The sequence below is a fragment of the Vulpes lagopus genome, chromosome 8 (assembly GCF_018345385.1).
Source record: "Vulpes lagopus strain Blue_001 chromosome 8, ASM1834538v1, whole genome shotgun sequence".
NCBI lineage: Eukaryota > Metazoa > Chordata > Mammalia > Carnivora > Canidae > Vulpes > Vulpes lagopus.
Genome location: NC_054831.1, coordinates 53035797 through 53060134, shown reverse-complemented (window position 1 = coordinate 53060134; position 24338 = coordinate 53035797). Strand labels below are relative to the sequence as shown.

The 24338-nt window shown below is 34.0% G+C and overlaps 1 protein-coding gene across 2 annotated transcripts in view; it reads left to right on the top strand.

Moving 5' to 3' along the window:
• Nucleotides 1-24338, top strand: part of ZEB1 (zinc finger E-box binding homeobox 1) — a 181790-nt gene that overhangs the window by 116270 nt on the left and 41182 nt on the right. For both annotated transcript variants that reach the window (XM_041764954.1, XM_041764953.1), the window contains exon 2: nucleotides 6698-6895. In XM_041764954.1, coding sequence (XP_041620888.1) covers nucleotides 6698-6895 — 198 coding nt within the window. The remainder of the gene's footprint in view (nucleotides 1-6697; nucleotides 6896-24338) is intronic.

Here is a 24338-nt window from a genome sequence, read left to right as displayed (position 1 = left end):
AACCACCTGTCCCTGGGACTGATTTTGGTTTAATCTGCTAGAGAACTTTGCTATTTAACTGTTTCATCTATTTCTTAGTGAGCTGAAATTAGCTCTCAGAAGAGTGGGAGCTTTGATCAATCAGGGAAAGGAGAAGGTAATTTGGGATGACTCTTGTTGGGGTACATAGACAGAGGACCTGTGGAGAATGAGAAAGAGGCCAGAATAAAAATGGAGAGAACAATCAGAGACAAATCCCAGGAATACTTAAGTAATGATTGTGTAATGGGAAGGGGGGAAAATAAGAACTAAGATTCTCTGCATGATGGCAACTGTCTCTTCTGTCTTTGTCTATTCTCCTTTTATGAATGGCTTGTTTCTGAAGATACTGAAAACCTTTGCAGGGGTAAATGTCAGAATCACTGACATTTATTGGAGCTAGATTTTTAAAATTATTTTTAAAATGTAAAAACAGTCTATGGTTCAATTTAATAGGCACCCTAAATTAAAAAGAACTTTACCTAGAAAGAGATTTGAAAACTTGACCCAAATTTGCTGAACCATTAGCATTTATTTAAACCTGACATGTTCAGGGTTTCCTGCGTGGTTCAGTCAGTTAAGCTACCTACTCATGATTTTGGCTTAGGTCATCATCTCATGAGTCGTGAGATTGAGCCCCATGTCAAACTCTGCATGCTCACCCTCACGCTCAGCAGGGAGTGTGCTCCCTCTGCCCCTCACCACCCCTCTATGTGCACATGTGCTCTTTCTCTCAAATAAATAAATAAACCTAATATGTTCATTGTGCTTAGAACATTCTAAAATCATTGATACCTATTTTAAAAGACTTAAGTTGTAACTACATAATATATATATTGCATGTAATATTACATATTACATTAAATATGCATATTATGTCATGACATTTATTATACAGTAAAATACATATACATTAATGTTATCTATAAGTTATGTCAAGAGCCAGATTAACAAATATTTACAGTATGGCTAGATACAGTATTCATGGACACACAAGCTCCTCTGTCCCAGGGTAACATTATTTATAAAGGTTTCTCTCACTCTTAGGATTGTCAGATGCCCTCTCTTTTTCATTTTGTGTACTGATTTACCAATTCTTTGGTTATCACTGCAGTATCCTGAATCACCAGTAACACTTAAGTATATTGATTTCCCTCTTCATTCAGGAAAAAAAATGTGGCCCCACACTCAATTAACAAATAATTCTGTACCTACTATGTGGAAGGCAGTGTGCCAGGGACTCTCTTCAGGGTAAGAAAAGCAAATTAAGTAGTGGTATTATGGTTTTGTCCCAACTGATGTCAGTGAATAGTGGAAATACTTGTTCAGTGTCTCCACCTTTATCTTCATATTTCATAACATTCATCCTAAATTATGTTGTTCTCAGCATAGTGCTAACGTTGTTACTTAATCGAGCTATAATCCATTACTCTTGAGAACATGACTCAAAATGTATGTTTTTCTGGGTATTTCTTAATTTATGACACTGGATTAGTCTAATGGATATGGATAAATTTGTTAGAAGTACAGTAGTGTGTTATTTTTTAAGGATCATTCCCTTTTCCTAACCGAGATTTTATCTTTCTTTTCTACCTTGTTGAAGAGTGTGTGTTTGATAGAAATGAGTGTGACATCGCTAAGCATGTATTAATGGCATGATGTAAGCAGAACTTCTCTCTCTAGGAAAAAGAAAAAAAACCTTCTGCCTGAAAATATGTTGACATGTGGCCTTAGCCTGTGGCTTTCATCAGCACATGCCACAGTTATCACCTGATAAGAATCAAAGTCCTGTGGGTTAAATATGTCCCCTCCTTCTCTCTCCCCTCCCTCTCTCTTCCCCTGTGAGGCCTAACCTGCTATTCAGACCTTTGGTAAACAGTACTTGGCAGAGTTCTTTTTTTAAAAAAAATTTATTTATTTATTTATTATGAGAGACACACAGAGAGAGAGAGAGAGGCAGAGACACAGGCAAAGGGAGAAGCAGGCTCCATGCAGGGAGCCTGATGTGGGATTCGATCCCAGAACTCCAGAATCACGCCCTGGGCTGAAGGTGGCGGTAAACCACTGAACCACCCAGAGATCCCTAGAGTTCTTATTTTTAAAGCATTTTGATGATCTTACTCTTATCTTAATGACCAAAGTTGAGATTGTATTGCTCTTTTTTTGAACTATATTCATCTAATTTCTAATTCTTTATTATAATTGTACATTACTTAAGAAACAGATATTTTCTTTTTTTTTTTAAGATTTATTTTATTTATTTATGATAGTCACAGAGAGAGAGAGAGAGAGAGGCAGAGACACAGGCAGAGGGAGAAGCAGGCTCCATGCACCGGGAGCTGGACATGGGATTCGATCCCCGGTCTCCAGGATCGCGCCCCGGGCCAAAGGCAGGCGCCAAACCGCTGCGCCACCCAGGGATCCCAGAAACAGATATTTTCATGGGAGTTTAATTAGTGCAGTTTGATATGGTGCTACATGCTATCAGGTGCTACAAATAGTATGTTATATGAAAGTCTTTCAAAGGTTTATTGACTATAATGATGATATTAGTCATTTGAAAATGTTTTAGTAGCATATTGTTAAGTATGGAATTTCAGAGCCCCAGAATAGGCCATACACAAAATACAAGTTTAAGAATATTTATCATTAGTGTAATAATTCTTAATCAAGAGGCTTTATACACAAATAGTTAAAGTATATGATCTGTGGAATCAGACACACAAGGATTTAAGTCTAGCTCCACAACTTAATTGCTAAATAACCTCAAACAATTTACTTAACTACTCTCGTTTTGTTTTGGCTTTTTTTTTTTTTTTAGTCTATGAATGGGAGTTATAAAAATACCTGCTTCTTAGGAATTGTAAAAATTCAGTGAGATGATGATGATAATAAAATAAAATAAAATAATAATAATAATAATAATAATGGCAGATACTGCTGTAGTCTTTACTGTGTGCCAGACACTGACCTAAGTACAGTACATTTTTAAATCATTGGATCCTCACAAATACTTTATTCAGTAGATACTATTATAGCTGGCACTAAATGTTAGCAAATAAAACCAACAAGAACTACCACCAAGAAGTTATTGTGTCCTTAAACACATTCTAGTAACAACAAATGTATTGAAATATTACCATTTTCTATAGAAATTTCATATTGTGTATTGTGAATTATATGTAAAGATTTTAAAAACTATTTACATTTTCTATTTTCCTTTATCTTTGTTTTCTTGGATTTTATTATTTTAATTAAAACTCAAACCAAGATGCAATAACCACTTAATTATTAAGACTGCCACTCTTCAGATAAACTATTTTTCGTCATTTTTTTAACCAGAGGTTTAAAAATACAGAGGTATGGAGATAAATGGGCAGTTAAGATAATGGACATTTTCATTGGCTACTAGAATTTATCAGGGCTTGCATTATTATTTATGCTTTTCATGCTGGGACTCTATTTTTTTAAATTAGCTCTGTAGATCCATAAAAGGGTAGATACAGAAACATAGGAAGCTTGACTTTTTCTGAATTACACTAATCAACATAAGCAGTTTTCACTGCTTTTTCTATCACTTGAGTGACTGTGAAGCAGAGACAGTAAGAAGACTCGGAAAATAGTTACTGGTCTTTTTTCCAACTTAGCCAGTAAAATGTAGTGGTTTTTTAAATTTTGTAAGTTCTATGCCACATATGCAAAACATGCTTTGGGAAATTTCCCAAGATAAATATAAAATATGTGCAATCTTTATGGTTTTGGGTATTTGACTTACAATCTTCCGTACCACAATGGCAGCTCATACTGGAGACTAGAATCCTAGAATTAACAGGTATTCTTAAAGAGTACTTTGAGCTACAGCTGACCCAGGCAGAACAAGGTGAGGGAACTCTGGGTGAAAAGAGCCTAGTGCAGCTCAGGGTAAAGGAATTTAGTGAAAACTATGAAGCATGCAAACAAATATTTGAACCAAAGATATATATGTCTAAAGACTAATTATAGGGTACTTTTTAAGCCGCAGTACTCTTAATGTAAATGTAGGACTAGACAACCAACAGCTAACAAAATTGATACGGATAAAACTGTATTATATCATTAAAAGGCAAGAATAGTGCCAATATAAAACTGTGGGCATCTCAAAGTACTGAAGAATCACTAAGCCCTCTTTTCACGAAATAGTCAGAATTTCAACTATCCATACGTGTCCAAGTGCACTAAGAGCAACAGAACAACCTTTTGAGAACCTTTATCCATGCATAAAATTGCATAATTTACTCTGCTCATTGTGTGGCTGGAGTACAAGGAATTCTCCATGTTTCCATATCTATCTATTTTTAATAAGGTTTCCCTTTGACTCAGCTCTTCCATCTCTACTAGTATACCTGACAAATATATTTAAGGGATGGCCAAAGATCTGTTTACAAGGAAGCTTATTGCTAATGCTTAAAAAACACTTGGAAACATAAATTTTATCAATATAGGTTATTGGTTAAATCCTGTCTGTACAATGTAATGACGGGTAACCAGTGAGAGGAAAATGAAAGAACTTCATATACACTAAAATAGAAAAATTTCTAAGATATGTTATTAAGTGGCAAAAAATCAGGTGGCAAACAGTACAATGTGATCCCATATGTGTGTATTTAAAGATGTATGATGTAGGGGATCCCTGGATGACTCAGCGGTTTAGCACCTGCCTTTGGCCCAGGGCGCGATCCTGGAGTTCCGGGATTGAGTCCCACGTCAGGCTTCTGGCATGGAGCCTGCTTCTCCCTCCTCCTGTGTCTCTGCCTCTCTCTCTCTATGTCTATCACGAATAAATAAATAAAGCTTTTTTAAAAAAGATGTATAATGTATTTATATAGATAAGTGATACTAAATATGACATATGTGTGTAAGTTGAGGTCTGCATTATAATTAAATAGGATAAGGTATATAAAATGCTTAGTATGCCATGCATTAATAAATCAAAACTTGCTGTTATTGTTACCTTTAAGGAATGATTTGAGGAAGGAATATTTAGTGGGAGGGTTTTCATTAGTTTTACACATTTTATATTATCTGATTTTTTTGCACTAAATTTGTATTACTTTTGTAATAACCTTAGAAAATAATTTGCTCTTAGGAAAAGATTTGGAAAAATGTATTCTCGCTAAAATATTAATGACACAACAAAACTTGGTATTTTTCTTCTGACACAAGATGTTGAAGAATTTCTAATGTGAAAAAAAAAAGAATTTCTAATGTGGATAAAAGGTTAATTCCAGTAGTCTTTTGAACAGCAGGGTCTTTCTAAGGTTTATAAATCAGTTTTTGAGATTTTTGCTTATTCATTTTCACTGTGATAAATACATTCAAACTTCTGATTGTATTTCTTTCTTCCCGTTTTAAGGCGTATGTATGTTTTTATATGGTAAGGGGGGATATATTCATTTCCCTTAAACATTTAGCTTATTACCTTCTCTCAAGAATGGCTGGAAATTTTACGGAAGAAATGGAAAGAATAACAAAGTAATTATTATCTAAACGAAGCAGAGATTCCTTTTTCTCCCTTTCAATCTTTGCTTAGCAAATAAGAATCACCTTGCAAATAATTGAAAAGAGGTATTCGAGTGATCATATCCAGTGAGGTACTAAATAATTTATCCCAGTAGAGTGAATATTACAAGGACTCTGAAGAAAAAATATTGATTATACTGTATTATTTGTTTTAGAGAATTTTATTCTCAGCTATTATTGATGGTTCTGTGAGCTGTGGTCATTCCAAATACTTATTTATCCTCATAATGCTAGGCTTAAATTTTATTGAAATTCATTAAAAATGTGGAAAGGAGGGATCCCTGGGTGGCGCAGCGGTTTGGCGCCTGCCTTTGGCCCAGGGCGCGATCCTGGAGACCCGGGATCGAATCCCACGTCGGGCTCCCGGTGCATGGAGCCTGCTTCTCCCTCCGCCTGTGTCTCTGCCTCTCTCTCTCTCTCTGTGACTATCATAAATAAATAAAAAATTTAAAAAAAATTTAAAAAAATGTGGAAAGGATGCCCATTTGAAAACTTTGGAATGTCAGTTATTTTTTCCAAAATTACAGGCTTACATACAAACATTACTTAAATCATGCCTTAATTTATGTAGAAGTTTGACTAAATTGATTTGATGGATTCTTTCTAAAGTCAATGTGGGATTAAAATGAAATGCATGGGCCCAATTGGCATCTTGAAAATATCTTTCTTATGGTAAATTTGATGAGATTTTGTTGTCTTATTAGGAGATATTAACTCTTAATTGTAATGCTTTCAAGAGTTGAGGCCCTAATTGTACATAAGCAGTATCATATAGAATAAACTCATTATGACTGGAGAGGATATTTAATGTAGTATTTAAGAGCACAGAATATAGAACCAGACTGCTAGGATTTAAATCCTGACCCTCCTACTTCCTAGCTATATATTGAACAAGCTACATTCCTGTGTTTTGGTTTCCATTTCTTGTTTCCGGGTTATGAGTAGTAGATGGCAGATACTCTATTTCATATGATTGCTATAAGGTTGTTGTAAGAATAAATGAGTTACTATTGATAGAACACTCATACTAAGTCCTTTTTAAAATCCCTTTTTACTGAGGTATAAAAACTGGTTTTTATACTAGTTGGTTTTGATTATTTATTTCTTGTTTGTATTACAGTTACAAATTATAATACTGTGGTAGAAACAAATTCAGATTCAGATGATGAAGACAAACTCCATATTGTGGAAGAAGAAAGTATTACAGATGCAGCAGATTGTGAAGGTGTGCCAGAAGATGACCTGCCAACAGACCAGACAGTGTTACCGGGGAGCAGTGAAAGAGAAGGCAATGCTAAGAGCTGCTGGGAGGATAATGGTAAGTTTAATTTTTTTCATAATATTCTAGTCTCCTGATTCTTTAAAAAATACATATTACCTGAAAAGATAAATTTGATGAAAAGCTTGAAATAATCTGTGACTTTGTTAATCTCTAGAAAGTACCCTACTTACCAAAGAGTAGATTGTTAAAAGGAATAATATTCTGATTGTTTGTACAATGCATATAAAATATTAATTGAATTTTAGTAGTATTTTAAAACCAGAATCAAACTTTCCATATACTGTTGATATAATTGAACCTACTTTTTTTTTTTTTTAATTTTTTTTTTTTTTATTTTTATTTATGATAGTCACAGAGAGAGAGAGAGAGGCAGAGACACAGGCGGAGGGAGAAGCAGGCTCCATGCACCGGGAGCCTGATGTGGGATTCGATCCCGGGTCTCCAGGATCGCGCCCTGGGCCAAAGGCAGGCGCCAAACCGCTGCGCCACCCAGGGATCCCAATTGAACCTACTTTTAAATTATAACATAATTCAACAAAAATCCCCAAAACAGATATATCATGGGAGTATTTTTAGTGTTTGAAAGCTTCTCCCTCCTCTTCCCCATCCTTTTACTTCTCTGCCTTCTCCCATCTATATCAGAATGCTTTAAATTTTCACTCAAGTAAAATTTCTTTTACCAATATCAAGCATGAATGAGTGGAAGGATTAGTGAGTCTCTCCAGGTGAATGTTTCTATTTACTTACATTGAATATTTAACATTCTTCCTCATCTGTCAAATGAAGAAATTGGACTATAGTTATAGTCTTTTCTTCTAGATCTTAATTCCTCCTCTCTGCTTTTCCTAATAGAACTAATTAAATTATTTAGCCTGTCTTGCCAATATTTAAACCATAGGGGTATAAAAACAGAAGAATGTGGAGACGTAAGGTATTGTGAGAGGGATTGGGGATCAGGAATGGAGGCATCAGCAAAGGCAAAGAGGAGCATGCAAGTGATCACATTCAAAGTCAGTCAAAGGAGAAGCCTCCTCAGCAAGAGTTCATATTTGAGGAGATAATCTAAATAAGATTCAAAACTCAGTCTAGGCAGTCTGGGAAAATGAGTCAGGTTTGCAGGTCAGAGAGTCTGGATACCAAAGCATGGAAGCTTAGATAAAATGTGGATCTAATAATATGCAGTATAGCAGTAGCTAAAATTTCTACGATAGGGCAAATTTATGATTAATAAAGAACTTTCAAAATCATGTAGCTGGCTCCCTCATAGCATTGTTTAATTGTCCATTAAGCAAATTCTGCAGGAATGGAGTTGCAAACTTGAATAAGACAATCCTATATGAAAAGCATTTATAATTTAGTGAGTGAGAAGTAAGTCACAAATTCATTACAGTTTGATGTATATGTTAGAATTCTGTGAACATTAAGCAGAAAGTCCAAATGAGAGACAGGAAGAGATGTCCTAGAAAAATTTCTAAGTGAAACAGCACTGGTCTTTAGTTATAAAAAGACCAGTAGAAGTTGATTAGGTAAAGGAGAAAGAAAGGAATGTGTTTCCACAGAAGAAGCAATATACATGAAGCCATAGAGGTTTGGACAAGTGGACAAGTGGTGTTTGCAGAAAAGGGGATCAGAGAAGTACGTAAGGAAAAGACTATGAAGGGCATTGTATGCTTTATAAGTCAAGGAATTTGAACTTTTACCTTAGAAGCTATAAGAATGTCATTGATATGTACTTCAGAAATAAGTATGGTAGCAATATGGAAAAAGAATTTTGGAGGGAGGGAGTCTAGAGACAGATGGTCCCTTCAGTAAGGAGAATGTGAAGATTCAGAAAATGAGAGTTTTGAACTGAAGAAATGGCCCTTGGAATGAGAATAAAAGGGAAAGATTTAACAGGAATACAGGAGGTAGTATATATAAGATTTGGTTTCTTCTACGTGGAAGGTAATGGAAGTGAAGATTGACAATTCCCAGGCTTCTGAAAAGTAGAACCCAGAGAAATAAAATGGCTTGGTTTTTTTTTTTTAAATCACATCTGATTAATAGAAGAGCTTGTTAAACTGTAATACTGAGCTCAAAATTTCTGGGATCAAGGATCTCATATATATTTCCTTTCTGGGACCAGAATTGATCCATTGATCCAGAGTGTTAATATGGAAACAAGAAGGCCATGATAGGAGATAGGAGAATGAGATAGAGGGGAAAAGGAAAGGTGAAAAATCAATGAAGAGGTTCTGTTTCTGAAAATATGTTGGGATAAGTTATTTGAACTGTCTCACTGAGAATAACTAATGATGCTAGATTTAAAATTAAATAAATCTTCTTGAAAGCTTTAAAAGAGCTAACTAGATACTAAGACATTAACAGATCTATATCTAAATGAGACAAGAACCCATAGAGGTAAGCAGAGCACAGCATAGAATTCTCTTTGGTCTTAAGGACATTCACCTAATCAGGGTAATATAAGAGGTGGTTTTCAAGCCTATGAGATGAGACAAAGCTTAGGACCACATAAGAGTTTAATAGCAGATTCTCCCCTAGTATGAATTTCATCTTGACAATATATTGAACTATGGTGAACTAAAAGCAAACTCTCTACCATCCCTACCATCCTCAGGAGTTAGCAAACAAAATTGCCTTGGCTGTGGAGAATTGTCTCTGGCAAGGAGCAACCGCCAGCTACCTTGTGTTGATTTACAGATTAAATTCACATTACTATATAGCCTGATAAATCTCAAGCCATAACTGAGTTTAAAGTAGAACTACTGCTAATACTCATAGACACCAAGAAGAAGCAAATACAGATATTTTGGAAGAACATACCTTTATCCTAACGCTGCAGAAATCTCCCAAATAAGTTAATAAGAAGAGAACAACATAAGTGACAATTACCAAAAACAAAAGGAAGCAGAAACTCACCCATAAAGACTTTAATTAGTAGAGTTATCTGATAGAAATGATAAAATGTCATTTTTCAAGGCAAATTTAAAATTGCCTGCTTTGAGGGAATAAAATATAGCCAACAGGTTTTTAAAAGAACCAAATGGAGCTTATAAAAATGAAAAACTGGAATAATAGAAATTCAGATTCAAAGGATAGCTTCTGTATAAAGTAAATAGAATTAAATAAAAAAGAATTGGAAAGTGGGGGAGATTATACTAAATACAACTCAGAAAGATATAGAAAAATACAAAAAAAAAAAAAAAGGCAGGATAAGGGGATCCCTGGGTGGCTCAGCAGTTTGGCGCCTGCCTTTGGCCTGAAGCGTGATCCTGCAGTCACAGGATCGAGTCCCACGTCGGGCTCCTTGCATGGAGCCTGCTTCTCCCTCTGCCTCTGTGTGTGTGTGTGTGTGTGTGTGTGTGTGTGTGTGTGTGTCTCATGAATAAATGAATAAAATCTTAAAATAACAAAAACAAAAAACAGGATAAGAAACATGAAGGATATAATGAGACATTCCAATATATGTCTCAATTCTAGGAGAAGAGAGAATAGGGAAACAGCAATATTTGAAGAGATGATGGCTGAGATTTTTTCAGAATTGATAAGGACAGCAGACCACAGACTCCAAGAAGACAAATCTCAAGAAGCATAAATAAATCTAACCCCACTCACATTACGGTGAAATTGCAGAACATCTGAGACAAAAAGAAAACTCTTAAAAGTAAATTCAAAAAAGTCACATTGTGTTTGAGATATAGCAGCAATTAAACTGACAGTTGAGTTCTCAGTAACCACAATGGAAGCCAGACAGTAAAAAGATGCCTGCCAATACAGAATTCTATACTTCACAAAAATAGATGAAGTACGGGTAAGGATTTCAGGCAAGTTTGAAGATAGAAAATTTATCAGTAAACACTTATTGCTAAAATGAATTTTAAAGAGTGTATGTTAAGCATGAGGAAAGAGATCCTTGATAGATCTGAGATGTAAGAACAGAGAAAATTACAAACAGATGGAAAAAATAGATACAGTAGATATATTTCCTGTGAATTTGTGAGATTTTCCTATGAAAATATGTTAAAAGGTGGATGTGACTAAATTAATTTCAGATGTTACCAACTTTTAAGGCTTAAAATCATGATTATAGATAATAGGATCATTTTATAATAATGAAAGATTAAATTCCCTAATAAAATATTATTTTAAATGTGTTTGTACCTAATAATAAGGCTTCAAAAAAATACAGAAAGAAAAACAGGCAATCTATAAGGAGAGAAATACAAATCTAGTCATTGTGGAAGATTTAACACACCTAGTCGTCATTCATAGAATAATCACACAAAACCAATGAGAGTGTAGATTTGAAAATATACATAAGATGTATAAGCAATGTACATAGTAATTGCAAAATATTTTTCAACTGTATGGAATATTTATAAAACAGTTTTTAGAGGAAAATTTAGAAACCTAAGTACATACTTTAGTAAAGATTCTGGCTAAAAGTAAATGGATTAACCATCTGTTTTAAGAACTTAGAAAAAGAACAGCAAGCTGAAATTTTTGAAAGCAAAATCAAAAAAGTAACATAAAATTAGAAATATACCTACAATACAAATGTCAACATAGGCAAAACTCCATTCTTTGAAAACTGTTAACAAACCTTTGACAAGATTGGCCAAGAATTTAAAAAAAAGAATATATAAAACAGCCAAAATCAAGAATGAAAAAGAGGATATAACTAAGATACTACAGATATTGACTAGGTAAAATAAAGCATTGGATCATCTACATGCCAATAAATTTGAAAGTATGGAAAGATATTAGAAATTCTTAACCAAAAGTATCTGGAGAATAATTAAGAAACATGAATAGTTGTCAGTCCTCTAAAAAAATTGAAATGATGGTCAAAAGTATTCCCATAAAGAGGTAGTGAAGATACAGAACAACAAACTCTTGTATCTTGCTCATTTTAAGTGAAGTGTCACTCTGAAAAACATTTTGTCAGTTTATCATAAAATTAAATATAAATTTAATCATGCTCTAATAGTCCCACTCGTGGGTGTTTTTCCTTGGGAAATCAAAACTTAGGTTTTCACAAAAACTTCTACACTAACGCTTAAAGAAGCACTCTTTATAATTGCCAAAAACTGGAAATAACCCATTGTCCTTTAACAAGTGAAAGGATAAGAAAACTGTCGTACATCCACATACTACATAGCAGTAAAAAATGAACAAATTATTCATAGGAGCAACAAGTTGGGTGAATTTACTGAGTGAGTGATGACTCACTCAGAGTCATTACGCTGAGTCAAAGAAATCCAGTCTCAAAAATACATACTATATGATTCCATACATACGACATTTTTTTAATTAATTTTTATTGGTGTTCAATTTACCAACACACAGAAAAACACCCAGTGCTCATCCCGTCAAGTGTCCACCTCAGCGCCCGTCACCCATTCCCCTCCAACACCCGCCCTCCTCCCCTTCCACCACCCCTAGTTCGTTTCCCCAAGTTAGGAGTCTTTATGTTCTGTCTCCCTTCCTGATATTTCCCAACATTTCTTTTCCCTTCCTTTATATTCCCTTTCACTATTATTCATATTCCCCAAATGAATGAGAACATACACTGTTTGTCCTCCTCCGATTGACTTACTTCACTCAGCATAATACCCTCCAGTTCCATCCACGTTGAAGCAAATGGTGGGTATTTGTCGTTTCTAATCGCTGAGTAATATTCCATTGTATACATAAACCACATCTTCTTTATCCATTCATCTTTCGATGGACACCGAGGCTCCTTCCACAGTTTGGCTATTGTGGCCATTGCTGCTAGAAACATCGGGGTGCAGGTGTCCCGACGTTTCATTGCATCTGAATCTTTGGGGTAAATCCCCAACATATGACATTTTTAAAAGGACAACATATACATTGGGTAACAAATCAACAGTTGCCAAGGGCTGGAGCTAGAGGGAGTGTGACTCTAAAGGGGAAAGCATTAGGGAGTTTTGAGGGGTGATAGAAGTATTCTGGATCCTGGGGATCCCTGGGTGGCTCAGCGGTTTGGCGCCTGCCTTTGGCCCAGGGCGTGGTCCTGGAGTCCCGGGATCAAGTCCCATGTCGGGCTCCCGGCATGGAGCCTGCTTCTCCCTCCTCCTGTCTCTCTCTCTCTCTCTCTCTCTCTCTCTCTCTCTCTCTATCATAAATAAATAAATAAATCTTAAAAAAAAAGTATTCTGGATCCTGATTTTGGTGGTGTTTATATGAATCTGTACATGTGTTAAAATTCAAAGATCCATACTCTGAAAGAAAAAACAGTAAAATTTTCTGTATGATAATTTATATTTGTATATGTGCTTGTGTTTGTGTGTATATATATAATACATATCATATATATTATACATGTATATATTATAAAATTTATATATATTTTTTTCTCCTACAAAGAAAACACTAGCCCAGATGGCTTTACTGGTAAGTTTTTCTAAACATTCAAGGGACTAATAATACTAGTTTTAGACAACTCTTCCAAAGCCTAGTGTAAGAGGGAAGATTCTCCAGCTCTTTGTATGAAGCTGCAATAATCTTGATACCAAAACAAAAAAGTATAAGAAAGGAAAATTACAGACTCACTCAGTTGTATACAAATTCCAAGCAAAAAATGTATATTGCATATTATACAATATATATGTATGTACATATGTGGGATACAAGGTCAGAACAGCACTTAAACCAATTAAACAATATCACTTTACCAGACTTAATGAGGACAAATATTCATCCCAACAGACAGAAAAAAAGTATGTAAAATTTAGTACATATGAATGGATATCATAAAAGCCAGAAAACCAGGGAAAGAGGGTACTTCCTTGTTCTAATAAAGTATATTTCTTTAAAATCTATCGCAGATACTATACGTAATGACAAAATGTTGCGAACTTTTTTTTTTGCAGTCAATAACAAGGTAATGATATCTACATCACCACTTTCAATCAGTCTTTTATTAAAATCTCTACCCATGGGCAGCCCTGGTGGCTCAGTGGTTTAGCGCTGCCTTCAGCCTGGGGCATGATCCTGGAGAACCACATCAAGTTCCCTGCATGGAACCTGCTTCTCCCTCTGCCTGTCTCTCTCTCTGTCTCTCTCTGTCTCTCATGAATAAGTAAATCTTTAAAGAAAAAAAAAAGAATTGCTACCCAGTGCAAGAAGACAAGAAAATAAGTCAGTAGAGATAGGGATTAGAAGGGAAAAAAAATCTCATTATTTACAGATGATATAACTGTATATAAAAAGGAATCTAAACAAATTATTACACTAATAAGGGAATTTGACAAGTTTTTGGAAACAACCAATATACTGAACTCAAAGTCGTCTTTATACATCAATAAGAACTATAAAATGAGAATAGCTGTATAAAACCACATGAAAAAAAATATAAACTCTTCAAATTTCTCAGTAAGGTGAAGGTACAAATTATGCTCACAAATTAGAAGACTCAATTTTTTTTAAACTAAACTCCAGACTCTATTTTGATTTCACTAGTTTTTCCATCAACACCCTCTTGTTCAGGATCCACTCCAGCCTGCTGCATAGTATTTAGTTATGTCTTCTCAGTCTCAGGAAACCAGCCTTTTATTGTTTCTCATGCTCTTGACAATTTTCAGGAGTACTGTTTAGGTGTTTGTGGTATGTTTCTCAGTTTAAGTTTGTCTGATATTTTTCTCATGATTATATGAGAGTGTGAAATTTTGAAAAGAATAACACAGGGGTAAAATGCCCTTCTCATCAACTTCCTATCAGTGGGCATATGATAGCCTCAAGCCATCACTTTGATTATTTTTCCTAGTAATCTCATGAACTTAATTTTTTTGTTTTTTTTTTCTTTTTTTATTCAAGTATAATTAACACACAGTGTTCTGTTACTTTCAGGTGTACAATATAATGATTCAACAATTCAGTCAGTTCAGGACAATTTAGATCAACCTAGGATATCACTGTGATATTTAACCTGGCATGTGAGGAACAGCCAGGAAGCTCATGAACAAAGTGAAGGAGGGAGAGATTAGTAGAAATGAAGGTGATGAATTAATGGAATACAAGAACATTTAAAGGTCTTAAAACTCATTGGGAATATTTTTAATATTATTTATTTATTTTTAGAGAGAGAGTGCAGGTGGGGAGAGAAACAGAGGGAGACAGAGAATTCCAAGCAGACTCCCCACTGAGCATGGATGCCGACACAGGGTTCAATCCCACAACCCTTGAGATCATAACATGAACCAAAATCAAAGGTCGAACATTTAACCATCTGAGCCACCCAGGCATCCCAGGAATACTTTCATTGAAATGTGGAGACACTAGAAGAATTTAAACAGAATAGTAGTGTAATTTTACTTTTATTTTGGAAGTATGACTCTGGCTGCTGTTCTGAAAATAAACTATAGAAGGCCAAAGGTAAGGGCGAGAAGACCAACAAGGAGATTTTTACTATTACCTAAGGTGGCCATTTGAATTATGAAGGCAGCAGTAAAAATTGTGAGAAAATAACAAATTCAAGTTATATTTTGAAAGTAGAGTCAATAGGACTTGCTAATAGGATCAGGATTGCAAAAGAAAGAGGAGCTTAAGATGATTCCATGATTTCCTCCATTTGATGATTATGTTTAGAGGGGATCTAATTATAAGACAGTTATTACTCTTAATATTGTTGGAACCAGTCCCTGTATCTGGTTTTTATTCTGATTCTGTTATTTATCATGTCCATATCCTTCTTATCATCCAAAAATGTGGTGAGTCAGGCCAAGAGCAGACCTAATGACATGGCACTAGCTTTCTTCTATTGTCATCATTCTATAAATCATGACTTTTTAAATAAGTTTATTCAATTATTTTTAATCCATCCATATTTTCAAAAATATTATATGAAATACTGTCAAAAATGGATCTGAGGCCACTTTGACTTTTCTCAGTGAATGCATCCTGAATGCTCATGATCAATGTGTCTTTTTTTAAACACACAGACACACCTTTATAATCTAGTTTGTAGGATAGAAATCAAATATCTCTGTAGTATACAAAAGGAAATCAGAGGTATAAGGTACAAATTGAATGACATTTGTTCATCTCTCCTAAACTTCACTATTCCTCAAAGATTATAACCAGATCAGTGATTATTTTCAAGTGCCTTTATATTTTCTGAAGATATTTTATTTGAGCCAGAAGACCCAAGATCTTCTCTATAATGATTTAATCTATCCTGAGTTTTTATTCTCTTTTGCTTCCTGAACTTAGAGTTCCTAGAAGAGAAAAATCAAAACTAATTCTTGTAGACCCTGGTTGCCCATAGGATTTGAGTCTAAATTCTTTAGCATGACAGCTACACATTGTCTTTCCAAACTTGATTTTGCACCACTCCCTTTGTAAATACTCATCCATTTCTTTAAGCCTTTATATCTTCTTCTGCCTTCCTAGCATTTCTTTCTCTTCTTTTTTGTATCACCTCTATAAACCGTTGCCTGACCTCCATAGACATAGTAAGTTAGCTTTCCACAATTGTTCATAGCTTTTACACATTGTATTGTGATTGACTGATCACTCTGTGTCACTAAAACATTATTGAGGGCAACAACTGTAACTTAATGATCTGTCTTTTACTACTAATGCTTAATCCATATTATATACTTTAAAAAATCTCCTACAAATGAGTGAATGAGCTAAAATGCTTTCCTTTTTTATTTTTAATCTCCACTAATTATACCATTAATTTCAAGAAAATGGTTTTCCCTCCTTGGTTTCCCTAGCATTTTGAGAGCTTCGTGTATTTTACATTTTTTATCTTCTTGGCACTTGTCAGGCCTTACATTGCCTCAAGTCAGAATTTAACCCTAGTTATATGATGTTCTTTCTGTTCTTTGTAAATATACTTTTAAAATCTGAGCTTCCTGGAAATTCTGTGTGCCTCTTTTCTTTTTCTTTTCTTTTTTTTTTTATGATAGTCACACAGAGAGAGAGAGAGAGAGAGGCAGAGACACAGGCAGAGGGAGAGGCAGGCTCCATGCACCAGGAGCCCAACGTGGGACTCGATCCTGGGTCTCCAGGATCGCGCCCTGGGACAAAGGCAGGCGCTAAACCGCTGCGCCACCCAGGGATCCTACCACTTTTCTTAAGAAACATTTCTTATATTAAATATGAATAGACATTAAGGAGTTTTTGTGGCCCTATATAAGGCATATAGGAAGAAGTAAAATAAGATAATTATATAATACTTTTATAAGTTGTTTTTTTAAAAAAATTATACTTTCTCTTCTAGAAATATGGAGTAGATACACTTTTTCTCTATTCCTCCTATTAAGTAGCCAAAATCTCAACATATTACATAAAATAAAAAATAAATAAATAAATAAATAAATAATCAATAAACAAACAAACAAACAGAAGAGTCTGAAAGGTAAATAGAAGGAGATAGGCTTAGGGACCTCAGGAACTAAGCAACAATAAGCAACTCAGTTCCCTGGGTTTTATTTGAGCTTATGTGCCCTCTTATACATCCCTCATAGGTCAGACTGGGTGCTAGAGAAGCCAAACCACAAAAACCTTAACACTTGCTAGTAATGGGACAATGCCTTCTTTCTCACAAGAGTCCTGCTAAAACAGAAGATTTAAATAAGATTTAGTGTCTCTTCTTTTGTAATAACTTAAATGTCCAAGTTTCATTCAAAAATCATTTGTCATACCTGAACCAGAAAAACTTCAACTTAATTAGAAAAGACAATCAACAGACTAACACTGAGGTGGCAAATTACCTGACATGGATCCTCACAGATTATAGCCATGATAAAAATGTTTCAACAAGCAATTATGAACATTTTTCAACTAAAAAAATACAGTCTCAAAAAGAAGAAAAAAATGAAGATGAGTTTAGAAATAAATGAAATAGAGACTGAAAATACAGTAAAAAAAGATCATTGAAACTAAGAGGTGGTTCCTTAAAAAGATTAAAATCAGTAAGCCATTAGCTCTGCTCAGCAAGAAAAAAAGAGAGAGGGCTCAAATAAATCAGAAAGGAAAGAGAAGTTAGACTAACACCAAAGAAAACAAAGGAGCATGAAAGAATACCATGAACAATTAAATACAACAAACTGAAATGGATACCATACAATCTTCCAAAACTGAATCATAGAGAAATACAAAATCTAAATAGACCAATTACTAGCTAGGATATTGAATTAGTAATCAACAAACGTCAACAAACAAAAGTCCAGATGGCTTCACTGGTGAATTCTACCAAACATTTAAAAAAAAAAAGTTAATATCTGTCTTTCTCAAATTTTTCCAAAAAATTAAAGCGAAGGGAATGCTCTTTTAGAATTAATAAGCAAATTCAGTAAAGTTGCAGGATACAAAATAAGTATATGAAAATCCATTTCATTTTTATACAATAGCAATGAACTATTAGAGTAATTAAGAAAGACGTTCCCTTTACAATTGCATCAAAAAGAATAAAATACCTAGGAATAAATTTAACCGAGGTGAAAGACTTATACACTGAAAACTATAAGAAATTACTGAAAGAAATTGAAGAAAGCACTAATAAATGGGAAGCTGTTTTGTGCTCATGAATTGGAAGAATTAATATTGTTAAAATATCCATATTTTCCAAAGCAGTATACACATTCAATGTAATCCCTATCAAAATTCTAGTGGAATTTTTACAGAAATAGAACAAAGCATCCTAAAATGTTTATGAAACCACAAAAAAAATGCCAGATAGTCAAAGCAATCCTGAAAAAGAAGAACAAAGCTAGAGGCATCATGCTCCCTGATTTGAAACTACACTACAAAGCTATAGGAATGAAAACAGTATAATATTGGTGTGAAAAACAGATGTGTAGATCACTGAACAGAAGAAAGCCCAGAATTAAACTCACAGATACATAATTAATTAATTTACAAGAAAGGAGGCAAGATTATACAATGAAGAAAGGACAGTCTCTTCAATAAACGGTGTGGGAAAAACTTGACAGCCACATGTAAAATAATGAAACTGGACCATTATCTTACATCACACACAAAAATTAACTCAAAATGTATTGAAGACTTGTAAGTCTAAGACCAGAAACCATAAAAAAACTACTAGAAGAAAACATAGGTGGCAAGCTCCTTAACATTAGTCTCATTGATAAATATTTGGATCTGATTCTAGAAACAATGACAACAAAAGAAAAAAAAATGAGATTACTTCAAACTTAAAAGTTTCTGCGTAGTAAAGGAAACCATTGACAAAATAAATGCTGAATGGGAGAAGATATTTGCAAATCATATATTCAATGAAGAGTTAATATCCAAAGTATCTAAACTCAAACAACTCAATAGCAAAAAAATTGTCCAATTAAAAATGGGCAGAGGATGTCAAGAATCCTCTTTCCAAAGATGGACCAACAGGTACATGGAAAGATGCTCAACAGTACTAAACAACATGGAAATAGAAATAAAAACCACAATAAGATATCAACCTATACACCTATCAAAATGGCTATTCTGAAAAAGACAAAATAAGTGTTGGTGAGGATGTGAAGAAAAGGGAACCCTCATGCTTTGTTGAATGTAAATTGGTACAGCCATTATAGAAAACAGTGGAGTTTCCTCAGAAACTTAGAAATAGAACTGCCATACAATTCAGTGACTCCACTTCCAGCTACTTATCTGAAAAAAAAGGAAAACACTAATTTGAAAAGAAACATGTACCCATATGGTCACTGCAGTATGATTTGTAATAGCAAAGATATGGAAACAACCTAAATGTCCCCTGATGGAAGAAAGGATCAAGTTGATGTGGTATATTTATATATAATACTACTCAGCTAATAAAAAAAGGATGAATTCTTTCCATTTGTGACAACATAGATGGACTTCAATAATGTATGATAGTTTTGAAAGTTGCTAAGAAAGCAAATCTAAAAAGTTCTCATCAAAAGAAAAAAGTTGTAAATACCTGTGGTGACACAGTAAATAGACTTAATGTGATGATCATTTCTCAATGTATATGCAAATGTCAAATCATTATGTTGTGCATCTAAATATAATATTGTGTAAAAAAAAACAAATATAATATTGTGTCACTACACATTTTAAAAAAAGATGGAGAAAGAGACAGTCTCTTTGTTGAAATAGAAAATTTAAAGAAGCACCAAATAGACAATTTAGAATCAGAATTCCAGGAGAAAAGAATGGGAATAGGGCTGAAAAAGTATTCAAAGAATTAATAGCTGAAAATTTCCAAAATTGGGCAAATGACATAAACCTGTACTCCAAACAGGATAAATCCAAAGAAATCCAACCCAGATTTCTATATCCAGAAAAAATGTCCTTCAAGAATGAAAAAGAAATCAGGACATTTTCAAGTGAAGGAACACTAAGAGATTTTGTCAGCAGCAGATCTACCCTAAATGAACAGTTAGGAGAAATCTGCTAAACAGAAAAGAAATGGTAAAAGATTATGAATCTTGGAATATCAGGAAGGAAGAACATGAGAAAGAGTAAAAATATGGGTATATACAATATAATTTCCTTCTAGAGTTTTCTTAATTATGTATAATGAAGCAAGAGTAGGGATAAATAAAATTGATGAGAGTGCCTGGGTGGCTTAGTCGGTTGAGCATCTCCCTTGGGCTTGGATCATGATCCCAGGATTCTGGGATTGAGTCCTGCATCAGGCTCCCTGCACAGTGGGGAGGGAGTCTGCTTCTTCCTCTATCCCTACCCCCTGCTGTGATCTCTCACTCTCTCAAATAAATAAATACTTTTTTAAAAATAAAATTAAAAAAATAAAAATTAAAAATAAAATTAAATAAATAAAATTTAATTTTTTTAAATTTTAAAAATAAAAATTAAATTAATGAAACATACAGTGAATATTAATACTTATTATAAATTGTATAATAATTTGTGTACATCCTACCTAAAGAGTTATATATAACCAACTTTTATGATAAAGTCATGGGATATTTAGAATTATACATTAATTCCTACCTTAACACAACTATTTTCATTTGAGTCATTATTGTTCAACATGCATTATTATAAAGAGAATACTCTCAGATACTGAAAGCTACTTAAAATTCCTGTAAAAAAAAAAACATACTAAAGTTGAAGATACATTTCTTTTGTAAAGAAACTACATTTCTAAGCCTATATAGCACTAGTTTAGGTTTTACCTCACCTAATTTTAAAAAATGAAAGGTTTATGAAATGTGCCATACCATGTTCAAAACAATATTGCCTGACCAAATAGAACAAACCAGTAAACACAAAACTGGTAAACAATGTTGACCAAAGTAAGAAAATCATTATCAGCCACCAGAAATCACAAATCAAGATAATTCTGGCATTCCGTCAGTTAAAAAGTATCCTTTCCCATTGTGAGTGTTTAAAATGTCTTTGTGAAAATGTGCACAATAGATCTGCAACACTGTCCTGCCCAGTGATGCAAGGCAACCAAAACTTCTTGCTAGAATACTGATTCAAAATCCTCAGTAAATTAAGTTCACAAATATCGTTAGTAATCCTTAATAGTTCATTTAGTTGTTAACCATTAAGTCATGCATTTAAATGAAAGTTTATGTGGTGGGGCTTCAGATCCAAACAAGGAACTTCTACTCTTGAATTGTTTTAAGGCTTCTCAAGATGATCCCTGTGGCTAAATTTGAAAAATTAGTCTATCAAATTGTACATGGTTGACAAAACCAACCTGCTCCTAAAGCAGAAAAAGAATGCTGGAGTTTCCAAGAGAGGTGCTTGCTCTGACGGGCAGTCTGCTTAGTTGAGCTCCACTGTTTTCAGTTACCCTGATTCTTTTCATGAGCGCTGTCTGCTGCACTGCTCTTCTTGTGTTCTTTTTTGCGCATTCCATTTGTAAACTACTACCAATGTGAAAAACAAACACAAGGGGAAGAGTGTAGGGTGTTTTGATCATCTCACTACTAAAACTTCCAAGAAGATAGCAATATGTGAAATCTCCAGCTGTTATAAAAAGAGATTAACAGTGTTTTCGCTTACAAAATAGAGTAGCTGCAACTTAGGTTTTTAGAATGCAAATTGCTCAGTGAAGTGTTTCCTCTCTACTCAAGAATGACCAAGAAATAGTGAAGCAAAGGCCATTTATTGTCACTTAGTTAGTGGAAGCCACACCATTTATGCCAGTGAGTTACTTTAAAGACTTTTTTTAAAATAGGGAAAAACAGTAGAGAAGAAAGTGACCAATAACATTTAACCATGCTAGAGACCAGCACATGGGACTGATATTCACAGATCTGTAGCATAGTGTAAATCAACAATCTAAGTATATTTGAAAATATAACGTGCCATTGAAATGTTAATTTTGTAATAAGTACCTTTAAAAAGCTATTTTTGGCTGTGAATGAAATCTCAAGTTAGGATCAAGTTCTTAGAAGGAATATATAGAAGAAACAATATTTTTATTGTAGATATTAAGTAAGCTACTACATGTGCACTTTCAAAAATAAATAAAACTAGGTTAATTAAGTCTGTTGTGTGTAGGGAAGATAGTATAACTTGGCAGTGCTCCAACATATCTTGTGGTTCAGCACAAAACTCATGCTTGTGTCAATTAAACGTTTTTAAATATATACTCTTACTTATGAAACACCTGTTCTTATAGGCCTCTCATAATTTGAGTTTTAAAAAAGTATGTAAAACTGATCTGATGATGTAAAATAGTGTTCAGTATGTTTTTCTTATTTTTTTAATTGATGAGCTGAAAAGAATGATACCAATAATGAGTAAAACATTTTTCTGACTTGAAGTTTAAAACTCCATAGAAATTTACCTGTTTACAAAAATGCCAAGGAAATGAAAGCTTATTTATGATAAAAATATTTAAAATCCTGATGTTACTCTAGCAAAAAGGCTGTCTTAGGCACAGGTTATAACAAAATACTATAAATAATCTTATGCAAAGAATACATCAATCACTATGTAACTCATCATTGAACCATTTTATACTTACCTCTCAAAAATCAGTTTAACCTACTCTTTGAACTTTTCAACCAAAGGTAGTATGTAATGTAGAAAAAGCTCAGCACATGCTTTCTGGTCTTCATTATACCACTATGTCTCTTGAATTCCACTTTTGCATCTGTAAAATGAAAAGACTGGCCCAGACGACCACAGAGATATTTTTTTTAGCTGTACTTATAAGAGAATCCAATTTCATTTGCACTAAATATATACCTCTAGTATTTAATTACCTCTGTCTAAGCATTAAGAGATGACAGTAATGAAGGAATAATCCCTTCAATGTGTTGTATAACTCATTTATAATACATTCAGATTCATTTGTCATTGCTTGTATTTCATTTTCCATTATCTCTGCTGAGTGATTTAAATTATTTTTGTGTGAATGGGAAACATTTTCATGTTTATATATGTAAGCTATACAAAGAGGTATACTCAGAGATGTGTCCATACCCCTATGCCTACTACCCCCACCCCCATTTTCCCTATAGTTAATAAATTTGTTTCTTAAAAGCTAAAGTTTATTCTGAAAATATGTATATACTAGAAGTGAACAAAAAAATTATATATATATATATATATATATATATATATATATATATAGAGAGAGAGAGAGAGAGAGAGAGAGAGGATAATGAGACCAAAATTCCTCCTATCAGAGAAAGAGGTTATAAACAAGGAAAAGTGAGAAGGCTAGAATAAATCCTATATTTTTCTATTGGAATCAGAGTTGTCAATGAACTCATGGTTCTTAATTTATATAAGATAGATACAAAAATATAGATGGGGTATATGCAGGTATTAGTATACATGCATCTATTTCCTAACTCTGTCTTCTGAGAATGCCTGTGGACAGTAATACCCAGTAGCAGTAAGTATACCTAGTGCCCAGATCTGGGATTCAAATACCATTCGCCAATAAAAGGTGCCAAAACTCTTTGCATAAATGGCTGATTCTACAACTGAGGTAGGGAAAATGTAAGGTAAGCTCAGAACAACAAGTAAGAGTATTTTTTAAAAGTCAACCTGTGAAAAGGGCACAAGAGCCAACCAAGGGAGTGCCTGTTGACCAAATTTGGAACAATTTTAGCAGCAAAATAAATAATGATAGTACTGGATTATAATCATAAATATCCACACATTCATATTGATATAAATAATAAATACATGGGAGAGAAGGAAAATAATTCTTATAGTAGAATTTCAGTTATAAATTATGAAGTAATTAGGAAAATGGAAAATCATTGTTAGGCAAACACCATGGTAATAATTGTTGCAGGCCAGAACCATCAGTGGGGGCGCCTGGGTGTCTCAGTTGGTTAGGTGTCCAACTTGGTTTTGGCTCGGGTCATGATCTCATGGGTCTTTAGATCAAGCCCTGTTGTGTCAGGCTCAGCAGGGAGTCTGCTTGAAGATTCTCTCCCTTTGCCTCTCCCCCCACTCAGACATGCTTGTGCTTTCTTTCTCCAATAAATACGTCATTAATAAAAAAGAATCCTCAATG